The sequence below is a fragment of the Apodemus sylvaticus genome, chromosome X, assembly GCF_947179515.1.
Source record: "Apodemus sylvaticus chromosome X, mApoSyl1.1, whole genome shotgun sequence".
Taxonomy (NCBI): Eukaryota; Metazoa; Chordata; class Mammalia; order Rodentia; family Muridae; genus Apodemus; species Apodemus sylvaticus.
Window position 1 is genome coordinate 27,528,512 of NC_067495.1, and position 24,817 is coordinate 27,553,328.

Consider the following 24,817-nt stretch of genomic DNA (forward strand, 5'->3'; position numbering starts at 1 on the left):
CTTCCTTAACTGCTTCCCACCTTATTTTCTGAGACAGAACTCTCACTGAAACTAGGGCTCACTGGACCAGCAAATCCCACAGACCCTCCTGTCTCCACCTTCCCAGTGCTTACATCACAGGGGCATTTCTCTCAAAGATTCCTGTTAACTGTGGGAAGGTGTTGTGCGACACCCCTGGAGCTGGACTTGCAAATGGCTGTGAGCCTCCCAACATGGAACTGCTGAGCCACCTCTCCCTTCCACGGCCACTTTATTTGCTTGTTTTGTTTGTTTGTTTGTTTGGTTGTTGAGGGGATCAAACTTAGGTCCTCATGCTTGTACTGCAAGCACTTTACCAACTGAGCCATCTCCCCAGCCCCTCTCACACTCATCTGCCAGGTTAGTTCTCTCTTTTAGGCTTGCTTCTGCCTTGCTTGATCCTTACTTTGGACTGAGCCTCCTACTCTGCCTTCCCATGAGCTCACCACATTCACTAGTCTGCAAGCTCATCACAGCACACTCATGTCTACAGCTGATGTGTCTGGCCCTCCCGGTGTGCCCTTATAGCTCCTTGATGTTGACACCCTCCCACTCTCCCCATACCTTCACAAGTTTCACACAGGTGGCCCACGGGACATGTTACCTGGGCTCAGGCGAGATAATGGTATTTCTTTCCTGGGAAACCCTTTTCATTTTCCATGGATGATTTTGGAAGACCTTCCAGGAATGGCAAGTGTGTTCTTTTTTCTCATCTCATCTTTGTAAGCTAAGAGGGTGGCCCTGGATTTGCAGTAGATGCGGAAAAGGATTCTCTATGTGTTAGAACGAAAAGATTCTCCTGTTTTTAAATATACAGTAGCTACTTCATGCTTTACAGCACATTTGAGTTAAAATGTTAAAACATTTGAATTATTTATTCCCTATCAATAGTAGTGTATTAATTTTTAAGATTAAATGAGATATAAACAACATATCACTTAAGTCTAATGCTTCAAGTAAAAAGCATTATATCCCGCACTGATTGGACTAATCACATTTAGTATGAGTTTATCAAACAATTAAGAATATGTGCTCCATCTGGAAAGACTCAGTGAAGCAGTATTCGGCAAAACCAGAACGGGGAAGTGGGAAGGGGTGGGTGGGAGGACAGGGGAAGAGAAGGGGGCTTACGGGACTTTCGGGGAGTGGGGGGCTAGAAAAGGGGAAATCATTTGAAATGTAAATAAATTATATCGAATAAAAAAAATTAAAAAAAAGAATATGTGCTCCAGTCAAGATGAAGTGCTGTATTTATAGCTATTCTCTTAGCTTGATGTCATGTCATGAACCTCAGATTTTAATGCCTCATGTAGGAGCCTGAAGACAACATTGTGAAGCTGCCCTATATTTTTGGCTTTACTTAAAACAATATTTAATATGTTCCTGAGGAAAGACTGATTACATTTTAAAAATACAAGCCTTGGCAGCCATTGGAGTGAGGGCAATGAAATGCTAACATGTTCACTTGCCTTTATGAAAGGTAGTATCTTGACTCTTTATAGCTTTCATTAGCCTTTTAGCCTAAAGTTCCCTGCAAATTTATAAGCCTCACCAGTAAGGCCAAGGATATATGCATGCTATAGAATGTAACTTCTGACATTAAATGCACCTATCTATTCTTCTGTTGTTTGCAGAACAGTGTTTGTCAACATGCTGGAATGCACTTCCTAGGTGATTAGGTCAACAGGGACATCTTGAAGAAATAAGAACATCTGGCACCCTTAGTGTACACCAACAATGGTATTTCTGGGGTGAGTGGGCTGCCCTGGGCAAGAGTAACCTTTTGTACAGCTGATTTGAACAGATCTTGACCACTGTTTATTTGAACATTCCTAACTCCAAATGAAGTGCCAACTATGGCTGCCTACCATAGGTCAAGCTCTTTGAAGTTGTTGGGTGCATATCTTTTGTGTCCTCTTTTTACTAAAAATACTGGCAGCCTAATTTTGCCTATTCTCAACACCAAATCAAAGCCAAGTGTTTGCTTTTCTGTGGAATGAGGCTGAGTATCAGTTGGGCCCACCTGGCCTATTCGAGGCAGCTCCTATAGAACAAATAGCTTCATGGTGTCAGAAATGAGATAGGAGTGTGTACAGAGCATGCTGAGGACCACACCCATCTGAACCTCAAGGCCAGCTATTCAAAGAAACCCTGAATGTGACATATATTGCATTGCTAAATTGTCATGTACTGTCTGAGGTCACTGAGAATCTAGCTCTGTAAGTGGCTCTTCCCTCAACTTCAGATCCAAGCATGTTATGTCAAGTGTGCTCCAACCCTGCCCCATCTTGAGTCAGGCTGGCCCTGTAATACAGAAAGGGAACAACAGTAAGCATATAAGGGTATTAAAATAACACTGTCCTTGAGAAAAGCTAGGAGTTAAAGGCTCTCCAACAGAGGTTACTATTGTTCACTCCATGATATATGAGTGTCTACAATGGGAGAAAGAAGCCAAAAGTTCGACCATGGGAGTCTCATCCATGAAAGGAAAATTCAATCTGGAATTCAGCGGGTTCTAGTGGATTTTGAGAGCATCCGGTTTGATGACATTAGCTCTGTGCTGCCCTTTGTTCTTAGACTCAGACGTTTCATCTGAGGCTGATACTGCACGGTCTAAGACTCTATGGAGAACACCAGCTGGATGCCTCAATGGGGCTTTCCACAGTCAATTTCTGTCAGATGTTTTGACTGGCCAATCAATCAACTTGATAACGTTTTGCTCTGTATTCTATCTACCTATCTCTGTATCTGTGTATCTGTCTGTCTATCTGTCTATCTGTATATCTATCTCTTGTTAATTGTTATTTTTCTTTAGCTTGAAATATGCTTAATAAACTCATTAATTTGAAACCAAAGTATGGCCATCATAGAACAGTGGGAGAGAAGGATACAGAACCACATACAATTAATGTCAGTCTTAGGAACAATGCAGTTGTACTCAAAGTTACTTTTGAATTCCCCTCCATTCCAGTATTTTAAATCATCTCCTTTCTTTCCTGTTTCCAACTTCACCAATAACCTGGTTGCCTATGTAGCCCCTATTACTTTCCCAGGCAGTTTTCCATTTTACTTTCTTAACCCTAATTTGTATTTTTGTGTGTTTGCACACAGGTTCACATATGTGGAGGATGCACACACAAATGTGTGCTTCTGGAGGCCAGAGATCAGTCCCAGGTGTCATTTCTCCGTAGACATCATCTACCTTATTTCTTGAGACAGAATCTCTCACTGGGACTCGAGGTTTTCCAAAGACTAGTCCAGTTGGCTAGTGAGAACCAGGGATCAGCTTGCCTCCACCACCACAGTTCTAGGATTATAGGAATGTAGCACTATGTTCAGCATTCTTTATGTGGATTTTGGAGGTTGAAATTGAGATCAAATACTTATACGGCAAGTACTTTATGTATTGAGTTATCGACACAGCCCATGTCTAAGCCTTTTATACAAGCTGCTCACTTTAAGACACAAAATCCCTATCCTTTCTGTTTTCCTCCCTCTCTCGCTCTATCCACATAAGCAGAATTACTCCTTTTTTCTCTGGCTAATCATTGGAACTTTTATGCATGGTCTTTTTCATTGTTTCCCATGTCACATTACACTACTGGTGTCGTTGGCTTCTTTCTGCACCCTAAACTGTGAGAGTTTTTTTTTTAAGCTAGTGGCTATATCTCATTCATATCATATCTCTAACATATACAGCATGTACAAAGCAGGTACCTAATGACTGAATGAAGAGAGAAATGGGAGACATAAATGAAATATCCAAAACTGTTCTGAGTTGTGAATATGGGACAGCTGTGTGAGTCTGGACAGAAGTCAAGATGCTTCTTGTCTGTGGCAGCTGGCAGGACTACATGAAATGGGATAATTCTTAGTCTGTTCTTGATGAGCAGTAACAAGAAGAAAATACTGAGCTTCTAAACTCCATTTTCTATAGTACATGTCAATATGTTTCTCCATAGTAACATGTTCCTTCACAATCTTGTGTCAAGAGAATGCCAAGGAGCTCTCTTCCGCATTACAGCAATTCTTTTCATCTCTAAAAGAAAAATCATTGTAAATAAAAGCTAATACAAACAGTTAGCCAAGTCAGACCTTGCATCACTAAAAGTCATGGGAGCTGGTAGCATTGTAGAGTGCTCAAAAATAAGGCTCTAGGTTGAAGTTCTAGAGCAATGAGGATGGGTTTGATTGATCCATTGATTGATTGATTGATTGAGATTAATAAAGCCAGGGCAGGTGTAGTCACTCTCGGAACTGGGTACCTGAGGTAAAAGAATGGAAAGTTCAAGATATGCTTGGGCTATGTAACTGGGGAGGGGGTGAGAAAACAGAAAAGGCCAGGGCTGGAAAGATGGCTCAGCAGTTAAGAACAAGTATTGTTCTTGCAGAGAACCTGAGTTCAGTTCCCAAGCCCCCATGTCAGGCAGCTCACAACATCCTGTAACTCCAGCTCTAGAGAATCCGGTACCCTTTTTCATCCTCCATGGACTCCTGCCCTCACACACTTCCCCACAGACACACATACATACACATAATCAAAAATAAATAAAATCTTTAAAGTCTTAGATTACTAAAGTGATAAATTATATTAGGTTTTCGGACACTGCTCAAAGGTAGACATCTGCTTTTTAAATGCCTATTTGATGCTTAATTTGACATTGGGTAGTATACTACTTTCTTAGCTTGTTTACATTTGTATTCATTTTTCTTAGACTGAAAATCTTCACTTCTAGACATTAACAATTGAATGTTACAAGATATTTCCTATCCATTCACATTGAGACAGTGAGAGGCCAGTGATTGGAGGGGAGAGAGGAGGAGGAGCTAAGAGAGGTGAGGGGCAGAAAGAGACAGAAAGGGTTACATGGATGAGATGAGCAGGGCAGAGAAGGAGGTTAGGATATCCAGATGGCTTCAGACGCATTTCTGGGGTTTTGGAGAGGCTAGATAGTTGGGATGAGACTTTATCATTGTAAATTGGCATTATGTAATTGGGAGTTTTATATACATAAAGATATTTGGTTAACTATTCAAGTTTAAGAGTCACGCTTTACTGGATACTTGAGAGGAGTGGTGCAGAGGCCTGGCAGGGCAGTGCTCACTCTTAATACTTACCCACTACAATTGGAAGCATTTTTTCTTTTTTTTTAAAGATTTATTTATTTATTATTATATGAAGTACACTGTACTTCAGACACACCAGAAGAAGGTGGCGGGTCTCATTACAGATGGTTGTGAGCCACCATGTGGTTGCTGGGATTTGAACTCAGGACCTTTGGGAGAGCAGTCAGTGCTCTTAACCACTGAGCCATCTCACCAGTCCCGCATTTTTTCTTTATTAATAATAAAAATAAATATATACAATGTATTGATGTAGAATATGAACATAAACAATTAAAGTACACAATGAAACTTCAAATCTTGACATTTAAAAAAATTATTTTTTGTCTTCAAACTATAAGTACATCTACAGTCAGGGCAATTCTGTTTAGAAGCCCTTCAAAGACTATGTCCTTCTCTATTTGGTTATATTGCTGACATCTTCACGCCGACTTTAGGTTCGTCATTTGTTTCTGTTCATTTCCTCTCACGCATACCCTTTTCCAGTTTAACAAGGCATCCTAAATATGTAAACACTCCGATATTTAAAAAACAAAAACAAACACCAGAGAACAATCTAAAGTTTATCTACCCACTTGCAGCCCAAAGGAAATGTTTGTCAAATCCCTACAGATCTAGAGTCATATAGATTTGCTTAACTGTTAGAGAATTCTGGTTCATAAAGCCTATGACAGGGTGGGAAGGAGGATTTCTTCCGGAGCAAGCTCTTTTTGCCTGCTCTCTAGGCCAGCCGGAGCTTGTTCTGACAGGCTCCCTGTGTCAGAAACCCACTGCCCCACATCACCCCTGCCGGGAAGAGAGTACTTGTCATGCTTAGCTCCATGAACATGCTGGAATTGAAAGGCAAAACAAACCAATAAACGAAACATTAACAAAAGCATGTTTATGTTATCCATCTTCAAGGTGTAACAGTTTTTAAAATGCCACTTTTGAGCTTGGGAAAGAAAGGGCAGTTCCCATGGAGGAATGACACTGTCCACATCACTAAGGGGACAGAGGGAAGCTCAGGTGGGCAAAGCTTAAGGGAAGGACTTCATGGCAAAGGCACAGAATAGAATCCAACAATTCAAATTTCCTCTGAAATTGGGATCACAGGTAGAATGCAAAACGATTGGAGTGAATTATGTCACATGTAGAAACTTCCTTTGGTAACATGATATTTTAAATGGAGGCATTCAGCCCATGATTACATGTTTGTCCATTCAAAAGGAGTCTATGTTGTATCTGTAAGACACATGAACATTAGAAAGGTCTAATGTTCTAGAAAGGTTTAGAATGGTCATGAAAATAGTGTATATAGGACTATACAGGACTTCCATATAGGACTTACTCTTTGCCAACACACACACATATGGGGGGATATATAATTAATTTATTCCTCCTAAAAGACTTTCTAAGGTAGGTACCATGGCCATCTCCATTTTACAGGTTAGAAAACTGAGGTTCAGCCAGCTTAAATAAGTTCTCAAGGTGTTTCAGTAGTGGAACTAGCCTTGAACCCTGGCCATCTGCCTCCAAACTGTCTTCTTCTGACCTCCTCAAGGTTTGTTTTTGATATAACGGAATGTAAAGCAGCAGGAGTCAAAGAGAGGCATTGAGGAGGGACAACATTGTGTTCCAAAAAGAGCTGGCAATAGATACAGCGGATTGGCTAGCTGATAAGGATGGAATGGGGTTTGGAAAATTGCATACTCTCATGAAGCAAACATGCAATTGTGTCCTTTCAAAAGTGACAGAAAGTATTCAAACCATCCCATTTTTCTTCTCTCCCATTTCAACATTTACTTCAGACTGTGTTGTCCTGGCAGCATCTTACTCAAAATTGGCTACGGCATTTAAAGGGCTGAATAAATGCTTAGACACAAATGACCTGGGAAAAATGAACAGTTAGCTTTGGGCATATTAAAAAGATGGTTTTGATCATTGTAAGGCTTATGGCATCTTACAAGGCACTCTTCGCATTTTTTTTTGTAGACATAAGTATTCAAATCCACAATGCTTGCATAGGGTTTGCTAGAACTCATTGGATTGAACCATTTAACATTATCTACAATAGCCAAACCAAACTTCCTATGGATGAGCACATTCCCCTGGCCTGGATGCCACGCTCATTACACAAACTACAGATTGGTTCCTGGGCTACAGCATTGAACCACCCAGAAGCCTGTTAGACTCCTGCCATCTCAGATCCCACTGCAGATCTGCTACACAAGACTTTCCCCTTTATCCAAATCTGTCAGGCAATCCATATGAATATTAAAGTTGAGTGCATCACAGTGGTCACTAAATTTGCCACAGAGTTTAGTTATAGAAAAGGAAGTTGCTGGTGAGCCTAGGTTGGTTATAAGTAGATCAATCTTTTGAAAGGTATATTCTTAGCATCACTTGTAATCTAGCTTAATTATCTTTTTCAATTTTAATTTTTATGTGTGCATGCATGCATGCATGTAGGCATGTGCATGTGAGCACATATACTCTCAGGAACAGAATAGGGCACCAGATCCCCCGGAGCTATAGTTATAAGCAGTTATAACCACCTGATATGGGTACTGGGAATCAAACACAGATCCTTTGTAAGAGCAGCTCATATTTTTTTTTGGTTTTTTTTTTTAGAGCCAGGGTTTCTCTGTGTAGCCCTGGCTGTCCTGGAACTCACTCTGTAGATCAGGCTGGCCTCGAACTCAGAAATCCGCCTGCCTCTGCCTCCCAAGTGCTGGGATTAGAGGCATGCACCGCTGCTACCACCACCCAGTGCAGATCATGTTCTTAACCACTGTCTCTGTAGGCCCCCAAATAATCTTCTTGATGCCGAACTATCTTTGGTATGTCTTTATGGTAGCTCTAGACCACTTGTGTCCTTACTTCAAAGCAGACTAATTACCTTTTCCAAACTTCAAAACAATCTTTAGCATTGGTAGCACACATAAATATTCACCCAATTTCTATCCAACTAGACATAAAGCAATCAAAATAATATCAACAGCTATCACTTACGCAGTGTTTATAAAACTAAGTCTTGAAAATCAATTCATTTCCACAGAGCCCATACATCTGGTACATGATGAGGTGCATCACCTGGTCTGTCCATACAGGAAAGCATGGACCAGAAGTGCTTCTAGAAAATCAGTGCTTCTCAAGGTTCCAATAGGTTCTTATAAAAATACTTTCAAGGGCTGGAGAGATGATGGCTCAGAGATTAAGAGCACTGGCTGCTCTTCCATAGGTCCTTAGTTCAATTCTTAGCAACCATGTGCTGGCTCATAATCATCTATAATGGGATCTGGTACCCTCTTCTTGCCTGAAGGCATACATGGAGGCAGAATACTGCACATAAGAAGGAAAGAAAGAAAGAAAGAAAGAAAGAAAGAAAGAAAGAAAGAAAGAAAGAAAGAAAGAAAGAAAGAAAGAAAGGAGAAAAGAAAAAGAGAAAGAGAAAGAGAAAGAAAAGAAAAGAAAAGAAGAGAAGAGAAGAGAAGAGAAGAGAAGAGAAAAGAAAAGAAAAGAAAAGAAAAGAAAAGAAAAGAAAAGAAAAGGAGAAAGAAAACACTCGGCCAGGCATTGGTGGCACACTCTTTTAATCCCAGCATTTGGGAGGTGGAGGCAGGCGGATTTCTGAGTTCGAGGCCAGCCTGGTCTACGGAGTGAGTTCCAGGACAGCCAGGGCTACCCAGAGAAACATTGTATCGAAAAAAAACAAACAAACAAACAAAAAACAAAAAAAAGAAAGAAAGAAAGAAAATATTCTCAAAATAAGGACTGATTATTTACTCTGGGGAATATAATATACTTCAGAAATTTTATTCAACAAAATGAAATAAGGAAGGCCAGCACCTACCAGCACATCATTTCACAAAAGCAAAACATTCCTTCTGGTCTCTAAGCATCGGTTAAAATTGCAACATCATATAGTCTGTAGCTTGGATGTGCTTTAAAATGCCCATCTCTATAACTGGAATGGACTTCAAGCTCAAACTTCCTTGACTTTTCTATAAATGAAACACCATTGAAAACCCTAAGAATTTATGATATTGCTTGTAGGGCACAAACAGCTCCTTACCAGGCTCTACCTGTCCCGGAACAAGTAACCATGACACCCCCTGAGAGGACCGTGACAACCAGTCTTGTAGCATAAAACCTAGAGTTCTGCATGCTAATGAGGTATCTAGATAGGTCCCAAGTGTTTAGCCAATGAGTTTCCCTTCCTAGTCATCCCTTCCTGAAGAAGATATTTAATCCCTGGTTCACCCTGAGTAAGACAGATATGTTCATATCCACCATAAAAATAAAACAATTTAGACAAGCAAGGACCATCTCCTTCATCAAGGATTGCCACTGGGGGAAGCCTTTGTTGTAAAGAGTCTTGCTTAAATCTCCTGGAGAAGACCTTCTCTCTTTCAGCCTTTGGTACTTTCAGCACTCACTCAGAACTAAACTGGATTCCACCTTATCTTGGACTAAGTCACCCCTTTCCTGCCTGGCATGTAGGATATACCCTGGGACAACCTGTTCTCAACTCCTTGAGGTCCCCATCTCAGTCTCCAGCTGTTCTCACCTGAGGAAATATGGGCTGGGACCCCCTATGTCCAATTGCCTTCCCCGGGGAACTTTGCCACCAGTGCTCGGCATCCTAGGAGTGAAGCAGACACATAGCAGGACAATTGATGGCTTTGCTTATTTAGTAACTCACCACTTTGATTTCTCTTTTTTTCTACAGACAGACACATTATTTTGAGATATAAGGTTGGATAGTTTTTTGCTATATATCCCAGCATGGTTTCAAACTCATGATTCCCCCTGCTTCAGCCTAACAGATACTGGGATTTCAGTCATGTGTCATCACATCTGTATTCTAAATAGAATCTCCCAGACAATTTTAATAGACTTGACCAATGTCTTGTGCTTTGGTTGAAGTGGAGAGAGAGTCTCTTACCCTTCAACATCTACCTCAATGTCCCTAGAACTTCAGAGACCTGGAAATGGGTAATAGAAGAAAAAATACGTAGGGAGAAAATTTGCCAATTTCACTTGTGTTCTTGTCTGGGGCACCTTAGTGATACTCTCTGGCTTTTTAAAAGAAGAGCCCACAAGATCTTAACTCTCCTCTTCACAATGGAGAGGAAACTTAAAAAAAAAAAAAAGAGCTGAAAAGGAAAAACTCCAAACTTAATGAACAAAAACAAACCAGTCACAGAAACTCAAAGAAAAGTAATATCTAGCTGCACAACAGAGTAAAGACTGTTTTCCCCCTTAAATTATTTCTGTGTACTAGAAACACAAGTAAATGCAAACAAATCCAAAGGTGTGGTTATAATGCAGGGTAAACAAAACAAAACAAAACAAACAAACAAACAAACAGTGGGTCCCAGACAACAATTCAAACCTACCTGGTAATTATGCAGTGTGTGTCATTGAGTAGCCACCGACAAGCCATAATTCTCACATGCACATAATATAATCAAAATTCACCAAATGTTACCTCAAACTATCAACTTGACACCACCTAGAGTCATCCAAGAAAGGAAGTTCAACTAAGGAATTGTCCAGACCACATTGGTCGGTAGGCATGTATGAGGGAGATTGTCTTGATTGTTAATTGATGAAGGAGGGCCCAGACATTACAGGCAGCACCATTACGTGGAAAGGTAGTCTTGGGCTCTATAAAGAAGACAGCTAATGTGATGCAAAACAAAAGTGATAAAAAGTACATGGTATTGGTACAGAAACAGACACGTTGATCAATGGAATCAAATTGAAGACCCAGAAATAAACCCACACACCTATGGACACTTGATTTTTGACAAAGCCCAAACCATACAATGGAAAAAACAAAGCATCTTCAGCAAATGGTGCTGGTCTAGCTGGATGTTTGGATGTAGAAGGATAAAAATAGATACATTTTAATCACCTTGTGCAAAACTCAAATCCAAGTGGATCAAGGTCCTCAACACTAAATTGAATAGAACAGAAAGTGTGAAATAGCCTTGAATTCATTGGTACAGGAGAAAACTCCTTGAACAGGGCACCAATAGCTTATGCTCTACGATCAACAATTGATAAATGGGGTCTCATGAAACTGCAAAGCTGCTGTAAGGCAAAGGACAATGTCAATAAGACAAATGGCAGCCAATAAATTGGGAAAGGATCTTCACCAACCCTACATCTCACAGAGGGTTAATACCCAAAATTTATAAAGAACTCAAGAAATTAGACATCAACAACCCAAACAGCCTAATTAAAAAATGTGGCACAGAACTAAACAGAAAATTCTGAAGAGAAGAATCTCAAATACCTAAGAAGCACTTAAAGAAATGTTCAACGGGTGTACCTGTGCCCAGAACCTGAGCACATAGGTGGTTCATCTGCCAGCCAGCCTGTCATGGGGCCTGTGCCCTACGTGGGGATCAGCCCAGGGAGTGACTCTTCCACCGCTATCTTTGCTACATGACAGAGCAGTCCAGGAGCACCTGGTTCACTGAGACAACCCAAGTATAACATTGCTTGGGGCAAGACTCAGTAGGGTTCCAATGGCACAAAAGAGCAATCAGCAATCTGGGCCAGAGGAAACCCAAGCATCCAGTGTCACAGAAATAGCCTTAAAGGTCCACAGGAGGTTGAATCACTAGCCAGTGACATTAAGACCATCTAGCACCAGTGAGACTAGATGGCTAAAGGCAAACGTAGGAACTTTATTAACAGAAACTAAGGCATTATGGCAGCATCTGAACCCGGTTCTCCAACAACAGCAAGTCCTGGATACCCCAACACACCAGAAAAACAAGAGTTGGATTTAAAATCACTGGTCATAATGCTGTTAGAGGAACACATGAAGGACATAAATAAATCTCTTAAAGACATTCAGGAGAAGAATGATCAAAAGCTAGAAGAACTTACAAGGGAAACACAAAAATCACTTAAAGAAATTCAGGAGAATATGGGTCAAAAGATAGTAGCCAATAAGGAGGAAATGCAAAAATCACTTAAAGAAATACAGGAGAACTTTGATCAACAGGCAGAAGTCATGAAAGAGGAAACACAAAAATCTCTGAAAGAATTACAGGAAAACACAAACAAGCAAGAGAAGGAACTGAACAAAAGCATCCAGGATCTAAAAACAGAAGTGGAAACAACTAAGAAATTGCAAAGGGAGACAACTTTGGAGATAGAAAACCTTGGGAAAAAATCAGGGGCCGGCGGCGGCGGCGGCAGCAGTGGCTGCTCCAGCTGAAGGGCCATCAGCAGTGGAACCAAGGCGTCACAGGGACCAGTTAGGCCCTGCGCCCACGACCACTGACCTTCGCTGACCAGCCGGACAGCAAGCAGCTGCAGTTGTGCGGCGCCTTTCCTGCACGGAGGCCACTTCAGAACTCGGCCTCCCACCAGTCAGGAGAGGAGCATCCATCTTGGCTCCTTACTCCAGGAATCGGACAGACTGAGGTACACAAACATAATCCGAGGCCAACACCGCGGTGGTCTGAGCCCGACGGGCGTTGGCCTGCACCCAGGCCCTGGGCGGGTCGGGGGGCAATCGGGGTGCCAACCCAACCAGGAGGTTTTTTGCCCAGGCCTGTGAGCACGCCGCCGCCATTTTGCCTGCAGGGCGACAGAGAGCTCAGGCGGGCAGACCTGTAACAGGCATAGCCTAAGGCTAACAAAGCGGGGGTCCAGGCCCCAAAAGGCACAGGACTGACCCCAAGAACTGGGCGGCTTGGTGGGCCATCTGTGAGTCAACCCGCCCAGGTGATTGTTAGCAAAGCAGACTCTCCCGGCGCTTTCAGGGAGCGCGGGTGCGCACGCCCACCATCCTAGTCACCTGGCAAACCCAATTAACAGTCAAAGCCATAGGGGAACTTTGCTCAGACCTTGGCCTCCCAGGCTTTTGCCTGGACTCAGGGACTGGGCGGCCAGGCTAACCTTGTGTGCGACAGCCCGGTTGGCAGATCGGCTGCCCAGCGGAGTGAGCGGAACACAGGGGAGGTCACAGTAGCATACACCATCGGCACTCCCTGGGAGTGCACACGGGCTCCATCTGCTCCACAGACACAATCTGGGGCAAGGCCTCAGGCAGAAGCCCTTAGCTCTACTCTCTCCGCTTCCGGATCCAGATCAGTCTGGGCGGCAGCATTACATCTCCAAGTCCTGCAAGTGGCTAGCTGGGCTTCCGGGCGGCCAGCTGGGAGAAGTCAGGGTGCTCCAGTGAATCCAGCGGGCCCCAGCGGGAGCCTTCGGGTGCCTGCTTTGGGATCTGAACAGCCTGGGCAGCAGCACACTGTCTACAAGCAGTGCAGGAGGTAAGCTGTGCACCAGAGGCCAACTGGGAAGGGGCAGCTTGCACTGGTGAGTCCAGCACTGACAAGATAAACTAACACCAGTGAGATCTAGATGGCAAAAGGCAAACGCAGGAACGTCACTAACAGAAATCAAGGCAATATGGCAACATCTGAACCCAATTCTCCTCTACCAACATGTCCTGGATACCCCATCACACCAGTAAAACAAGATTTGGATTTAAAATCACTGGTCATGATGCTGGTACAGGAACACATGAAGGTCATACATAAAGAAATTAAGGAGACAATGGATCAAAAGTTAGAAGCCCTTGCAAGGGAAACACAAAAATCATTGAAAGAAATCCAGGAGAATACAAAAGCCAACAAGGAGGAAATGCAAAAAACACTTAAAGAAATACAGGAGAACTTTGCTCAACAGGCTGAGGTCATGAAAGACGAAACACAAAAATCTCTTAAAGAAATACAGGAGAACTTTGGTCAACAGGCTGAGTTCATGAAAGAGAAAACACAAAAATCTCTTAAAGAATTACAGGAAAACACAAACATGCAAGTGAAGGAGCTAAGCAAAACCATCCAGGATCTAAAATCAGAAGTAGAAACAACTAAGAAAACTCAAAGGGAGACAACTTTGGAGATAGAAAGCCTTGGGAAGAAATCAGGGGACAGAGATACAAATATCAACAACAGAATACAAGAGATAGAAGAAAGAATCTCAGATGCTGAAGATTCCATAGAAACCATGGACTCAACAGTTAAAGAAAATGCAAAATGCAAAAAGCTTGTAACCCAAAATATCCAGGAAATCCAGGACACAATGAGAAGACCAAACCTAAGGATTATAGGCATAGAGGAGAGTGAAGATTTACAACTTAAAGGGCCAGCAAATATCTTCAATAAAATTATGGAAGAAAACTTCCCTAACCTAAAGAGAGAGATGCCCATGAATATACAAGAAGCCTACAGAACTCCAAACAGACTGGACCAGAACAGAAATACTTCCCGTCACATAATAATCAAAACACCAAATGTTCTAAACAAAGAAAGAATACTAAAGGCAGTAAGAGAAAAAGGCCAAGTAACATATAAAGGAAGACCTATCAGAATCACAGCAGACTTTTCACCTGAGACTATGAAGGCTAGAAGGTCCTGGGCAGATCTCATGCAGACTCTAAGAGAACACAAATGCCAACCAAAACTACTATATCCAGCAAAACTCTCAATCACCATAGATGGAGAAACTAAGATATTTCATGACAAAACCAAGTTTACCCAATATCTATCCACAAACCCGGCCCTAAAAAGGATAATAGGAGGACAACACCAATACAAGGAGGGAAACTTCACCCTGGAAAAAGCAAGATAGTAACCTTTCATCAAACCCAAAAGAAGTTAAGCATTCAAATTTAAAAAATAACGTCAAAAATGATAGGAAGTAACAATCACTATTCCTTAATATCTCTTAACATCAATGGACTTAATGCCCCAATAAAAAGACACAGACTAACTGAATGGATACGTAAACAGGACCCTACATTTTGCTGCTTACAGGAAACACACCTCAGGGTCAAAGACAAACACTACCTTAGAGTAAAAGGCTGGAAGACAATTTTACAAGCAAATGGTCTCAGGAAACAAGCTGGAGTAGCCATTTTAATATCAGATAAAATTGACTTTCAACCCAAAGTCATCAAAAGAGACCCTGAGGGACACTTCTTGCTGGTCAAAGGAAAAATACAAAAAGAAGAACTGTCAATCCTGAACATCTATGCCCCAAATGCAAGGGCACCCTCTTTTGTAAAAGAAACTTTATTAAAACTAAAAGCACACATTGCACCTAACACAAAATTGTGGGTGACTTCAACACTGCACTTTCCTTAATGGACCGATCAGGAAAACAGAAACTAAACAGGGACACAATGAAACTAATTGAAGCTTTGGACCAATTAGATTTAACAGATATATATAGAACATTCTATCCTAAAACAAAAGAATATACCTTTTTCTCAGCACCTCATGGTACCTTCTCCAAAATCGACCATATAATTGGTCACAAGACAGACCTCAACAAATATAAGAGGATCGAACTAATCCCATGCCTCCTATCTGATCACTATGGAGTAAAAGTGGTCTTCAATAGCAACAGAAACAACAGAAAGCCCACATACACGTGGAAACTGAACAATACTCTACTCAATGATACCTTGGTCAAGGAAGAAATAAAGAAAGAAATTAAAGACTTTTTAGAAAACAATGAAAATGAAAACACAACATACCCAAATCTATGGGACACAATGAAAGCAGTGCTAAGAGGAAAACTCATAGCCCTGAGTGCCTCCAAAAAGAAAATGGAGAGAGCATACATTACCAGCTTAATGACACACCTGAAAGCCCTGGAACAAAAAGAAGCTATTTCGCCCAGGAGGAGTAGAAGGCAGGAAATCATCAAACTCAGGGCCGAAATCAATCAAGTAGAAACAAAGAGAACCATACAAAAAATCAACAATACGAGGAGCTGGTTCTTTGAGAAAATCAACAAGATAGATAAACCCTTAGCCAGAATGACCAAAGGGCACAGAGAAAGTATCCAAATTAACAAACTTAGAAATGAAAAGGGAGATATAACAACGGAAACTGAGGAAATCCAAAAAATCATCAGATCCTACTACAAGAGCCTATACTCAACACAACTGGAGAATCTGGAGGAAATGGACAATTTCCTTGACAGATACCAAATACCAAAATTAAATCAGGACCAACTAGACCATCTAAACAGTCCCATAATGCCTAAAGAAATAGAAGGAGTCATAGAAAGTCTTCCAACCAAAAAAAGCACAGGACCAGATGGCTTCAGTGCAGAATTCTACCAGACCTTCAAAGAAGAGTTAACACCAATACTCTTCAAACTATTCCACAAAATAGAAACAGAAGGAACACTACCCAATTCCTTCTATGAAGCCACAATTACGCTGATACCAAAGCCACACAAAGATCCAACAAAGAAAGAGAACTTCAGACCAATTTCCCTTATGAACATCGATGCAAAAATACTCAATAAAATTCTTGCCAACCGAATCCAAGAACACATCAAAACGATCATCCACCATGATCAAGTAGGCTTTATCCCGGGAATGCAGGGTTGGTTCAATATACGGAAATCCATCAATACAATCCACTACATAAACAAACTCAAAGAACAAAACCACATGGTCATTTCATTGGATGCTGAAAAAGCATTTGACAAAATCAGCATCCCTTCATGCTTAAAGTCTTGGAGAGAACAGGAATTCAAGGCCCATACCTAAACATAGTAAAAGCAATATACAGCAAACCGGTAGCCAGCATCAAACTAAATGGAGAGAAACTTGAAGCAATCCCACTGAAATCAGGGACCAGACAAGGCTGCCCCCTTTCTCCTTATCTTTTCAATATTGTACTTGAGGTACTAGCTCGGGCAATTCGACAACATAAGGAGGTCAAAGGGATACAAATTGGAAAGGAAGAAGTCAAACTATCATTATTTGCAGATGACATGATCGTCTACCTAAGTGACCCAAAGAACTCCACTAGAGAGCTCCTACAACTGATAAACAACTTCAGCAAAGTGGCAGGTTATAAAGTCAACTCAAGCAAATCAGTGGCCTTCCTATACTCAAAGGATAAGCAGGCTGAGAAAGAAATTAGGGAAATGACCCCCTTCACAATAGCCACAAACAGTATAAAGTATCTTGGGGTGACTCTTACCAAACATGTGAAAGATCTGTATGACAAGAACTTCAAGACTCTGAAGAAGGAAATGGAAGAAGACCTCAAAAAAATGGGAAAACCTCCCATGCTCATGGATCGGCAGAATCAATATAGTTAAAATGGCCATTTTGCCTAAAGCACTATACAGATTCAATGCAATACCCATCAAAATCCCAACTCAATTCTTCACAGAGTTAGAAAGAGCAATTATCAAATTCATCTGGAACAACAAAAAACCCAGGATAGCTAAAACTATTCTCAGCAACAAAAGGAAATCTGGGGGAATCAGTATCCCTGACCTCAAGCAATACTACAGAGCAATAGTGTTAAAAACTGCATGGTATTGGTACAGTGACAGGCAGGAGGATCAATGGAACAGGATTGAAGATCCAGAAATGAATCCACACACCTATGGCCACTTGATCCTCGACAAAGAGGCTGAAAACATCCAATGGAAAAAAGATAGCCTTTTCAACAAATGGTGCTGGTTCAACTGGAGGTCAGCATGCAGAAGAATGCGAATTGATCCATCCTTGTCTCCTTGTACTAAGCTCAAATCCAAATGGATCAAGGACCTCCACATAAAGCCAGACACTCTGAAGCTAATAGAAAAAAAACTGGGGAAGACCATTGAGGACATCGGTACAGGGAGAAAGTTTCTGAACAGAACACCAATAGCATATGCTCTAAGAGCAAGAATTGACAAATGGGACCTCATAAAATTACAAAGTTTCTGTAAGGCAAAGGACACCATCAAGAGGACAAATCGGCAACCAACAAATTGGGAAAAGATCTTCACCAATCCTACATCAGATAGAGGGCTAATATCCAATATATATAAAGAACTCAAGAAGTTAGACTCCAGAAAACCAAACAACCCTATTAAAAAATGGGGTACAGAGTTAAACAAAGAATTCTCACCTGAAGAACTTCGGATGGCGGAGAAGCATCTTAAAAAATGCTCAACTTCATTAGTCATTAGGGAAATGCAAATCAAAACAACCCTAAGATTTCATCTTACACCAGTCAGAATGGCTAAGATTAAAAATTCAGGAGACAGCAGGTGTTGGAGAGGGTGTGGAGAAAGAGGAACACTCCTCCACTGCTGGTGGGGTTGCAAATTGGTACAACCACTCTGGAAATCAGTCTGGCGGTTCCTCCGAAAACTGGGCACCTTACTTCCAGAAGATCCTGCTATACCACTCCTGGGCATATACCCAGAAGACTCCCCACCATGTAATAAGGATACATGTTCTACTATGTTCATAGCAGCCCTATTTGTAATTGCCAGATGCTGGAAAGAACCCAGGTATCCCTCAACAGAAGAGTGGATGCAAAAAATGTGGTATATCTACACAATGGAGTACTATTCAGCCATGAGAAACAATGAATTCATGAAATTCTTAGGCAAATGGATGGAGCTAGAGAATATCATACTAAGTGAGGTAACCCAGACTCAAAAGGTGACTCATGGTATGCACTCACTAATAAGTGGATATTAACCTAGAAAACTGGAATACCCAAAACATAATCCACACATCAAATGAGGTACAAGAAGAAAGGAGTGGCCCCTGGTTCTGGAAAGACTCAGTGAAACAGTATTCAGCAAAACCAGAACGGGGAAGTGGGAAGGGGTGGGTGGGAGGACAGGGGAAGAGAAGGGGGTTTGCGGGACTTTCGGGGAGTGGGGGGGCTAGAAAAGGGGAAATCATTTGAAATGTAAATAAATTATATCGAATAATAATAAAAAAAAAGAATTAAACACACAAAAAAAAATCAGGGGCCTTAGATGCAAATATGAACAACAGAATATAAGAGATAGAAGAAAAAATCTCAGATGCCGAAGATACCATAGAAACCATGGACTCAAGAGTCAAAGAAAATGCAAAATCCAAAAAGCTTGTAACCCAAAACATCCAGGAAATCCAGGACACAATGAGAAAGCCAAACCTAAGGATTATAGGCATTGATGAGAGTGAAGATTTACAACTTAAAGGGCCAGCAAATATCTTCAACAAAATTATGGAAGAAAACTTCCCTAACCTAAAGAGAGAGATGCTCATGAATATACAAGAAGCCTACAGAACTCCAAACAGACTGGACCAGAATAGAAATACCTCCTGTCATGTAATAATCAAAACCCCAAAGGTACTAAACAAAGAAAGAATATTCAAGGCAGTAAGAGAAAAAGGGCAAGTAACATATAAAGGAAGACCGATCAGAATTACACCAGACTTCTCACCAGAGACAATGAAAGCTAGAAGATCCTGGGCAGAGCTCATGCAGACTCTAAGAGAACACAAGTGCCAGCCAAGACTACTATACCCAATCTCAATCACTATAGATGGAGAAACCAAGACATTCCATGACAAAACCAAATTTACACAATATCTTTCCACAAACCCAGCCCTACAAAGAATAATAGAGGGAAAACACCAATACACGGGAGGGAAACTATACCCTGGAAAAAGAAGGATAATTACCTTCTTTCATCAAACCCAAAAGAAGATAACCACACAAGTATAAAATTAACATCAAAAATGATAGGAAGCAATAATCACTACTCCTTAATATTTCTTAACATCAATGGACTCAGTTCCCCAATAAAAAGACATAGACTAACAGACTGGTTACATAAACAGGACCCTACATTTTGCTGCACACAGGAAGCACACCTCAGTATCAAAGACAAAAACTACCTTAGAGTAAAAGGCTGGAAGACAATTCTACAAGCAAATGGTCTCAAGAAACAAGCCAGAGCTGCCATTCTAATATCAGATAAAATTAACTTTTAACCTCATGTCATCAAAAGAGACATGGAAGGACGCTTCTTGCTGTTCAAAGGAAAAATCCACCAAGAAGAACTCTCAGTCCTGAACATCTATGCGCCAAATGCAAGGGCACCCTCATTCATAAAAGAAACTTTAATAAAGCTCAAAGCACACATTGCACCTAACACAATAATTGTGGGTGACTTCAACACCCCACTCTCCTCAATGGACCGATCAGGAAAACAGAAACTAAACAGGGAGACAGTGAAACTAATTGAAGTTTTGGACGAATTGTATTTAACAGATATATATAGAACTTTTCATCCCAAAGCAAAAGAATATACCTTTTTCTCAGCACCTCATAAAATCGATAATATAGCTGGTCACAAGACAAACCTCAACAAATATAAGAAGATCGAAATAATCCCATGCCTCCTATCAGATCACGATGGAGTAAAAGCAGTACTTAATAACAACAAAAACAACAGAAAGTCCACATACACATGGAAACTGAACAATACTCTACTCAATGATACTTTGGTCAAAGAAGAAAGAAAGAAATCAAAGACTTTTAGAATTTAACAAAAATGAAGGCACAACATACCCAAATTTATGGGACACAATGAAAGCAGTGTTAAGAGGAAAACTTATAGTTTTGAGTGCCTCCAAAAAGAAATTGGAGAGAGCATACACTAGAAGCTTAACAGAACAACTGAAAGCCCTGGAACAAAAAGAAGCTAATTTACCCAGGAGGAGAAGAAGAGAGGAAATCATCAAACTCAGGGCTGATATCAATCAAGTAGAAACTAAGAAGAATCAACAAAACCAGGAACTGGTTCTTTGAAAAAAATCAACAAGATAGATAAACCCTTAGCCAGACTAACCAAAGGGCACAGAGACAGTATCTAAATTAACAAAATTAGAAATTAAAAGGGAGATATAACAACAGAAACTGAGGAAATTCAAAAAAAATATCAGATCCTACTACAAAAGCCTTTACACAACACAGCTGGAGAATCTGGAGGAAATGGACAATTTCTTAGACAGATACCAAATACCAAAATTAAATCAGGATCAAATAGATCATCTAAACAGACCCATAACCCCTAAAGAAATAGAAGGGGTCATAGACAGCCTTCCAACCAAAAAAGAGCACAGTACCTAATGGTTTTAGTGCAGAATTCTATCAGACCTTCAAAGAAGACCTAACACCAATAGTCTTCAAACTATACCACCAAATAGAAACAGAAGGAACAGTGCCCAACTCATTCTATGAAGCCACAATTACGCTGATACCAAGACCACACAAAGATCCAACAAAGAAAGAGAATTTCAGGCCAATATCCCTTATGAATATCGATGCAAAAATACTCAATAAAATTCTTGCCCACCGAATCCAAGAACACATCAAAATGATCATCCACCATGATCAAGTAGGCTTCATCCCAGGGATGCAGGGATGGTTCAATATAAGGAAACCCATCAATGCAATCCACTACATAACAAACTCAAAGAAAAAAAAAACCACATGATCATTTCATTAGATGCTGAAAAGGCATTTGACAAAATTCAGCATCCTTTCATGCTAAAAGTCTTGGAAAGGACAGGAATTCAAGGCCCATACCTAAACATCATTAAAGAAATATACAGCAAACCGGTAGCCAACATCAAACTAAACAGAGAGAAACTTGAAGCAATCCCACTAAAATCAGGGACTAGACAAGGCTGTTCTCTCTCTCCATATCTTTTCAATATAGTTCTTGAAGTCCTAGCTAGAGCAATTAGACCACATAAGGAAGTCAAAGGGATACAAACTGGAAAGGAAGAAGTCAAACTATCACTATTTGCAGATGATATGACAGTATACTTAAGTGACCCAAAAAACTCTACCAGAGAACTCCTACAGCTGATAAACAACTTCAGCAAAGTGGCTGATTACAAAATGAACTCAAGCCAATTAGTAGCCTTTCTATACTCAAAGGATAAGCACACTGAGAAAGAAATTAGGGAAATGACACCCTTCACATTAGCCACAAACAGCATAAAGTATCTTGGGGTGACTCTAACCAAACAAGTGAAAGACCTATACGACAAGAACTTCAGATCTCTGAAGAAGGAAATCAAAGAAGACCTCAGAAAATGAAAATCTTCTATGCTCATGGATTGGCAGGATTAGTTAAAATGGCCATGTTGCCAAAAGCAATCTATAGACTCAACGCAATACCCATCAAAATCCCAACTCAGTTCTTTATAGAGTTACAAAGAGCAATTCTCAAATTCATCTGGAATAACAAAAAAACCAGGATAGCTAAAACTATTCTCAACAGTAAAAGAACTTCTGGAGGAATCAGTATCCCAGACTTCAAACATTACTACTGAGCAATAGTGATAAAAACTGCATGGTATTGGTACAATATCAGGCAAGTGGATCAATGAAATAGGATTGAAGACCCAGAAATGAACCCACACACCTATGGTCACTTGATCTTTGACAAAGGAGCTGAAAACATCCAGTGGAAAAAAGATAGCCTTTTCAACAAATGGTGCTGGTTCAATTGGAGGTCAGCATGCAGAAGAATGCGAATTGATCCATTTTTATCACCTTGTTCTAAGCTTAACTCCAAGTGGATCAAGGACCTTCACATAAAACCTGACACACTGAAACTAATAGAAAAGAAACTGCAGAAGACCCTTGAGGACATGGGCACAGGGAAAAGTTCCTGAACAGAACACCAATAGCTTATGCGCTAAGATCAAGAATTGACAAATGGGACCTCATAAAATTACAAAGTTTCTGTAAGGCAAAGGACACTGTGAAAAGGGGAAAACGGCAACTAACAGATTGGGAAAGGATCTTCACCAACCCTAAATCTGACAGACGACTAATATCTAATATATACAAAGAACTCAAGAAGGTAAACCCTAAAGAACCATATAATCCTATTAAAAAGTGGGGTACAGAGCTAAACAAAGAATTTTTACATGAAGAACTTCAGATGGCTGAGAAGCATCTTAAAAAATATTCAACATCATTAATCATTAGGGAAATGCAAATCAAAACAACCCTGAGATTTCACCTCATAACAGTCAGAATTCAGGAGATAGAAGGTGTTGATGAGGATGTGGAGAAAGAGGAACACTCCTCCACTGCTGGTGGGATTGCATGATGGTACAATCACTTTGGAAGCCAGTCTGGCGGTTCCTCAGAAATCTGGGCATGACACTCCCAGAGGACCCTGCTATACCACTCCTGGGCATATACCCACAGGATTCCCTGGCATGCAATAAGGACACATGCTCCACTATGTTCATAGCAGCCTTATTTGTAATAGCCAGAAGATGGAAAGAACCCAGGTATCCCTCAACAGAAAATGGATGCAAAAAATGTGGTATATATACACAATGGAGTACTATTCAGCCATTAGAAACAACGAATTCATGAAATTCTTAGACAAATGGATGGAGCTGGAGAACATCATACTAAGTGAAGTAACCCAGTCTCAAAAGATCAATCATGGCATGCACTCACTAATAAGTGGATATTAGCTTAGAAACTTGGAATACCCAAAACATAATCCACATATTAAATGATGTCCAAGAAGAACGGAGGAGTAGCCTGGTTCTGGAAAGACTCAGTGTAGCAGTATAGGGGAATACCAAAACAGGGAAGTGGGAAGGGGTGGATGGGGGAATAGGGGGAGGAAAGAAGGCTTATGGGACTTTCGGGGAGTGGGGAGCCAGAAAAGGGGAAATCATTTGAAATGTAAATAAAAATATATCAAACAAAAAATGTTAAAAAAAGATTTTATTTTATAAGCCAGGCAGTGGTGGTGCCGGCCTTTAACCCCAGCCCTCAGGGAGGCAGAGGCAGGTGGATTTCTGAGTTCAAGGCCAGCCTGGCCTACAGAGTGAGTTCCAGGACAGCCAGGGCTACACGGAGAAACCCTGTCTCAGAAAAACAAAAACAAAAACAAAAAGATTTTATTTTGTATTTGTATGTCTGCATGTGTGTGGGTGCCCATGGAAGTCAGAAGAGGGGGTCAGAACACTGGGACTGGAGTTATAGGTGGTTGTGTCTCAATGTGGGTGCTGGGAATCAAAGGTCACTGATCTTAAGTGCTGAGCCATCTCTCCAGCCCCAACAGTTAATTTTGTCTTAAAACCATGTAATCCTGTCATATGCTTTCCTTGTTCACTAAGAGGGACATAAATCACTTGCATGAATCTTTATGGAGTGAAATTAGTTCCTTTTTTTGTTTGTCTATTAAAAGCAGTAACTTTGCAGTAGCAAGGAGTTAGGATTCAAAGTATTAAACTGGACTAAAAAATGTTAATAGGGTAAATCTGAACATGTATTTCTTCATATGAGCATAATTTCTTATAAATGTTCCAATGCAATGAGTTTGCACACAGCAAAAATTTCTGGGTCCCTTTAAGTTGGTCGTATTCTGATATCTATGAAGCAAGTCTGTCTGCTGGGACAGATGTTATGATAAAATCAGTGAGAGATGAAGATGAAGATGGATCCACCCCGATGTCACCATATAATTCATGTTTCAGAGACACACAGCAGCAATGACTTACCTTTATTCCCAAGGCTTCTCCTGAAATGACAGCGACTGTCACACCATCTTTGGTGGGTTTCGGGATCTCTTCACTTTTCAGTTCCTGGTACTGAGGCTCCACCATCTTTTCTGAGCGTCTCAAATTGACCCACAGCTGTAAGCCATGAGCTGGCTCCTCTGAGCAAGGCATTTCGGCATGCAGAATGCCTCGTCCTGCAGTCATCCACTGCAAAGACCAAACCAACAAGAAGCCAAATGGAACACATCTATCTGCTAACAAATCTATGCAACAGCTACACCATGGCAA

At 40.8% G+C, this 24,817-nt stretch overlaps 1 protein-coding gene across 2 annotated transcripts in view; it reads right to left on the minus strand.

The window, feature by feature from the left end:
* Pir (pirin) overlaps nt 1–24,817 on the minus strand; it is a 118,715-nt gene that overhangs the window by 60,255 nt on the left and 33,643 nt on the right. The window contains exons 5-6 of one of the 2 annotated variants that reach the window (XM_052171653.1): nt 24,530–24,736; nt 9,695–9,769 (exon numbers count right to left, since the gene is read on the minus strand). In XM_052171653.1, coding sequence (XP_052027613.1) covers nt 9,695–9,769; nt 24,530–24,736 — 282 coding nt within the window. The remainder of the gene's footprint in view (nt 1–9,694; nt 9,770–24,529; nt 24,737–24,817) is intronic. The other variant, XM_052171654.1, reaches the window with a different exon arrangement.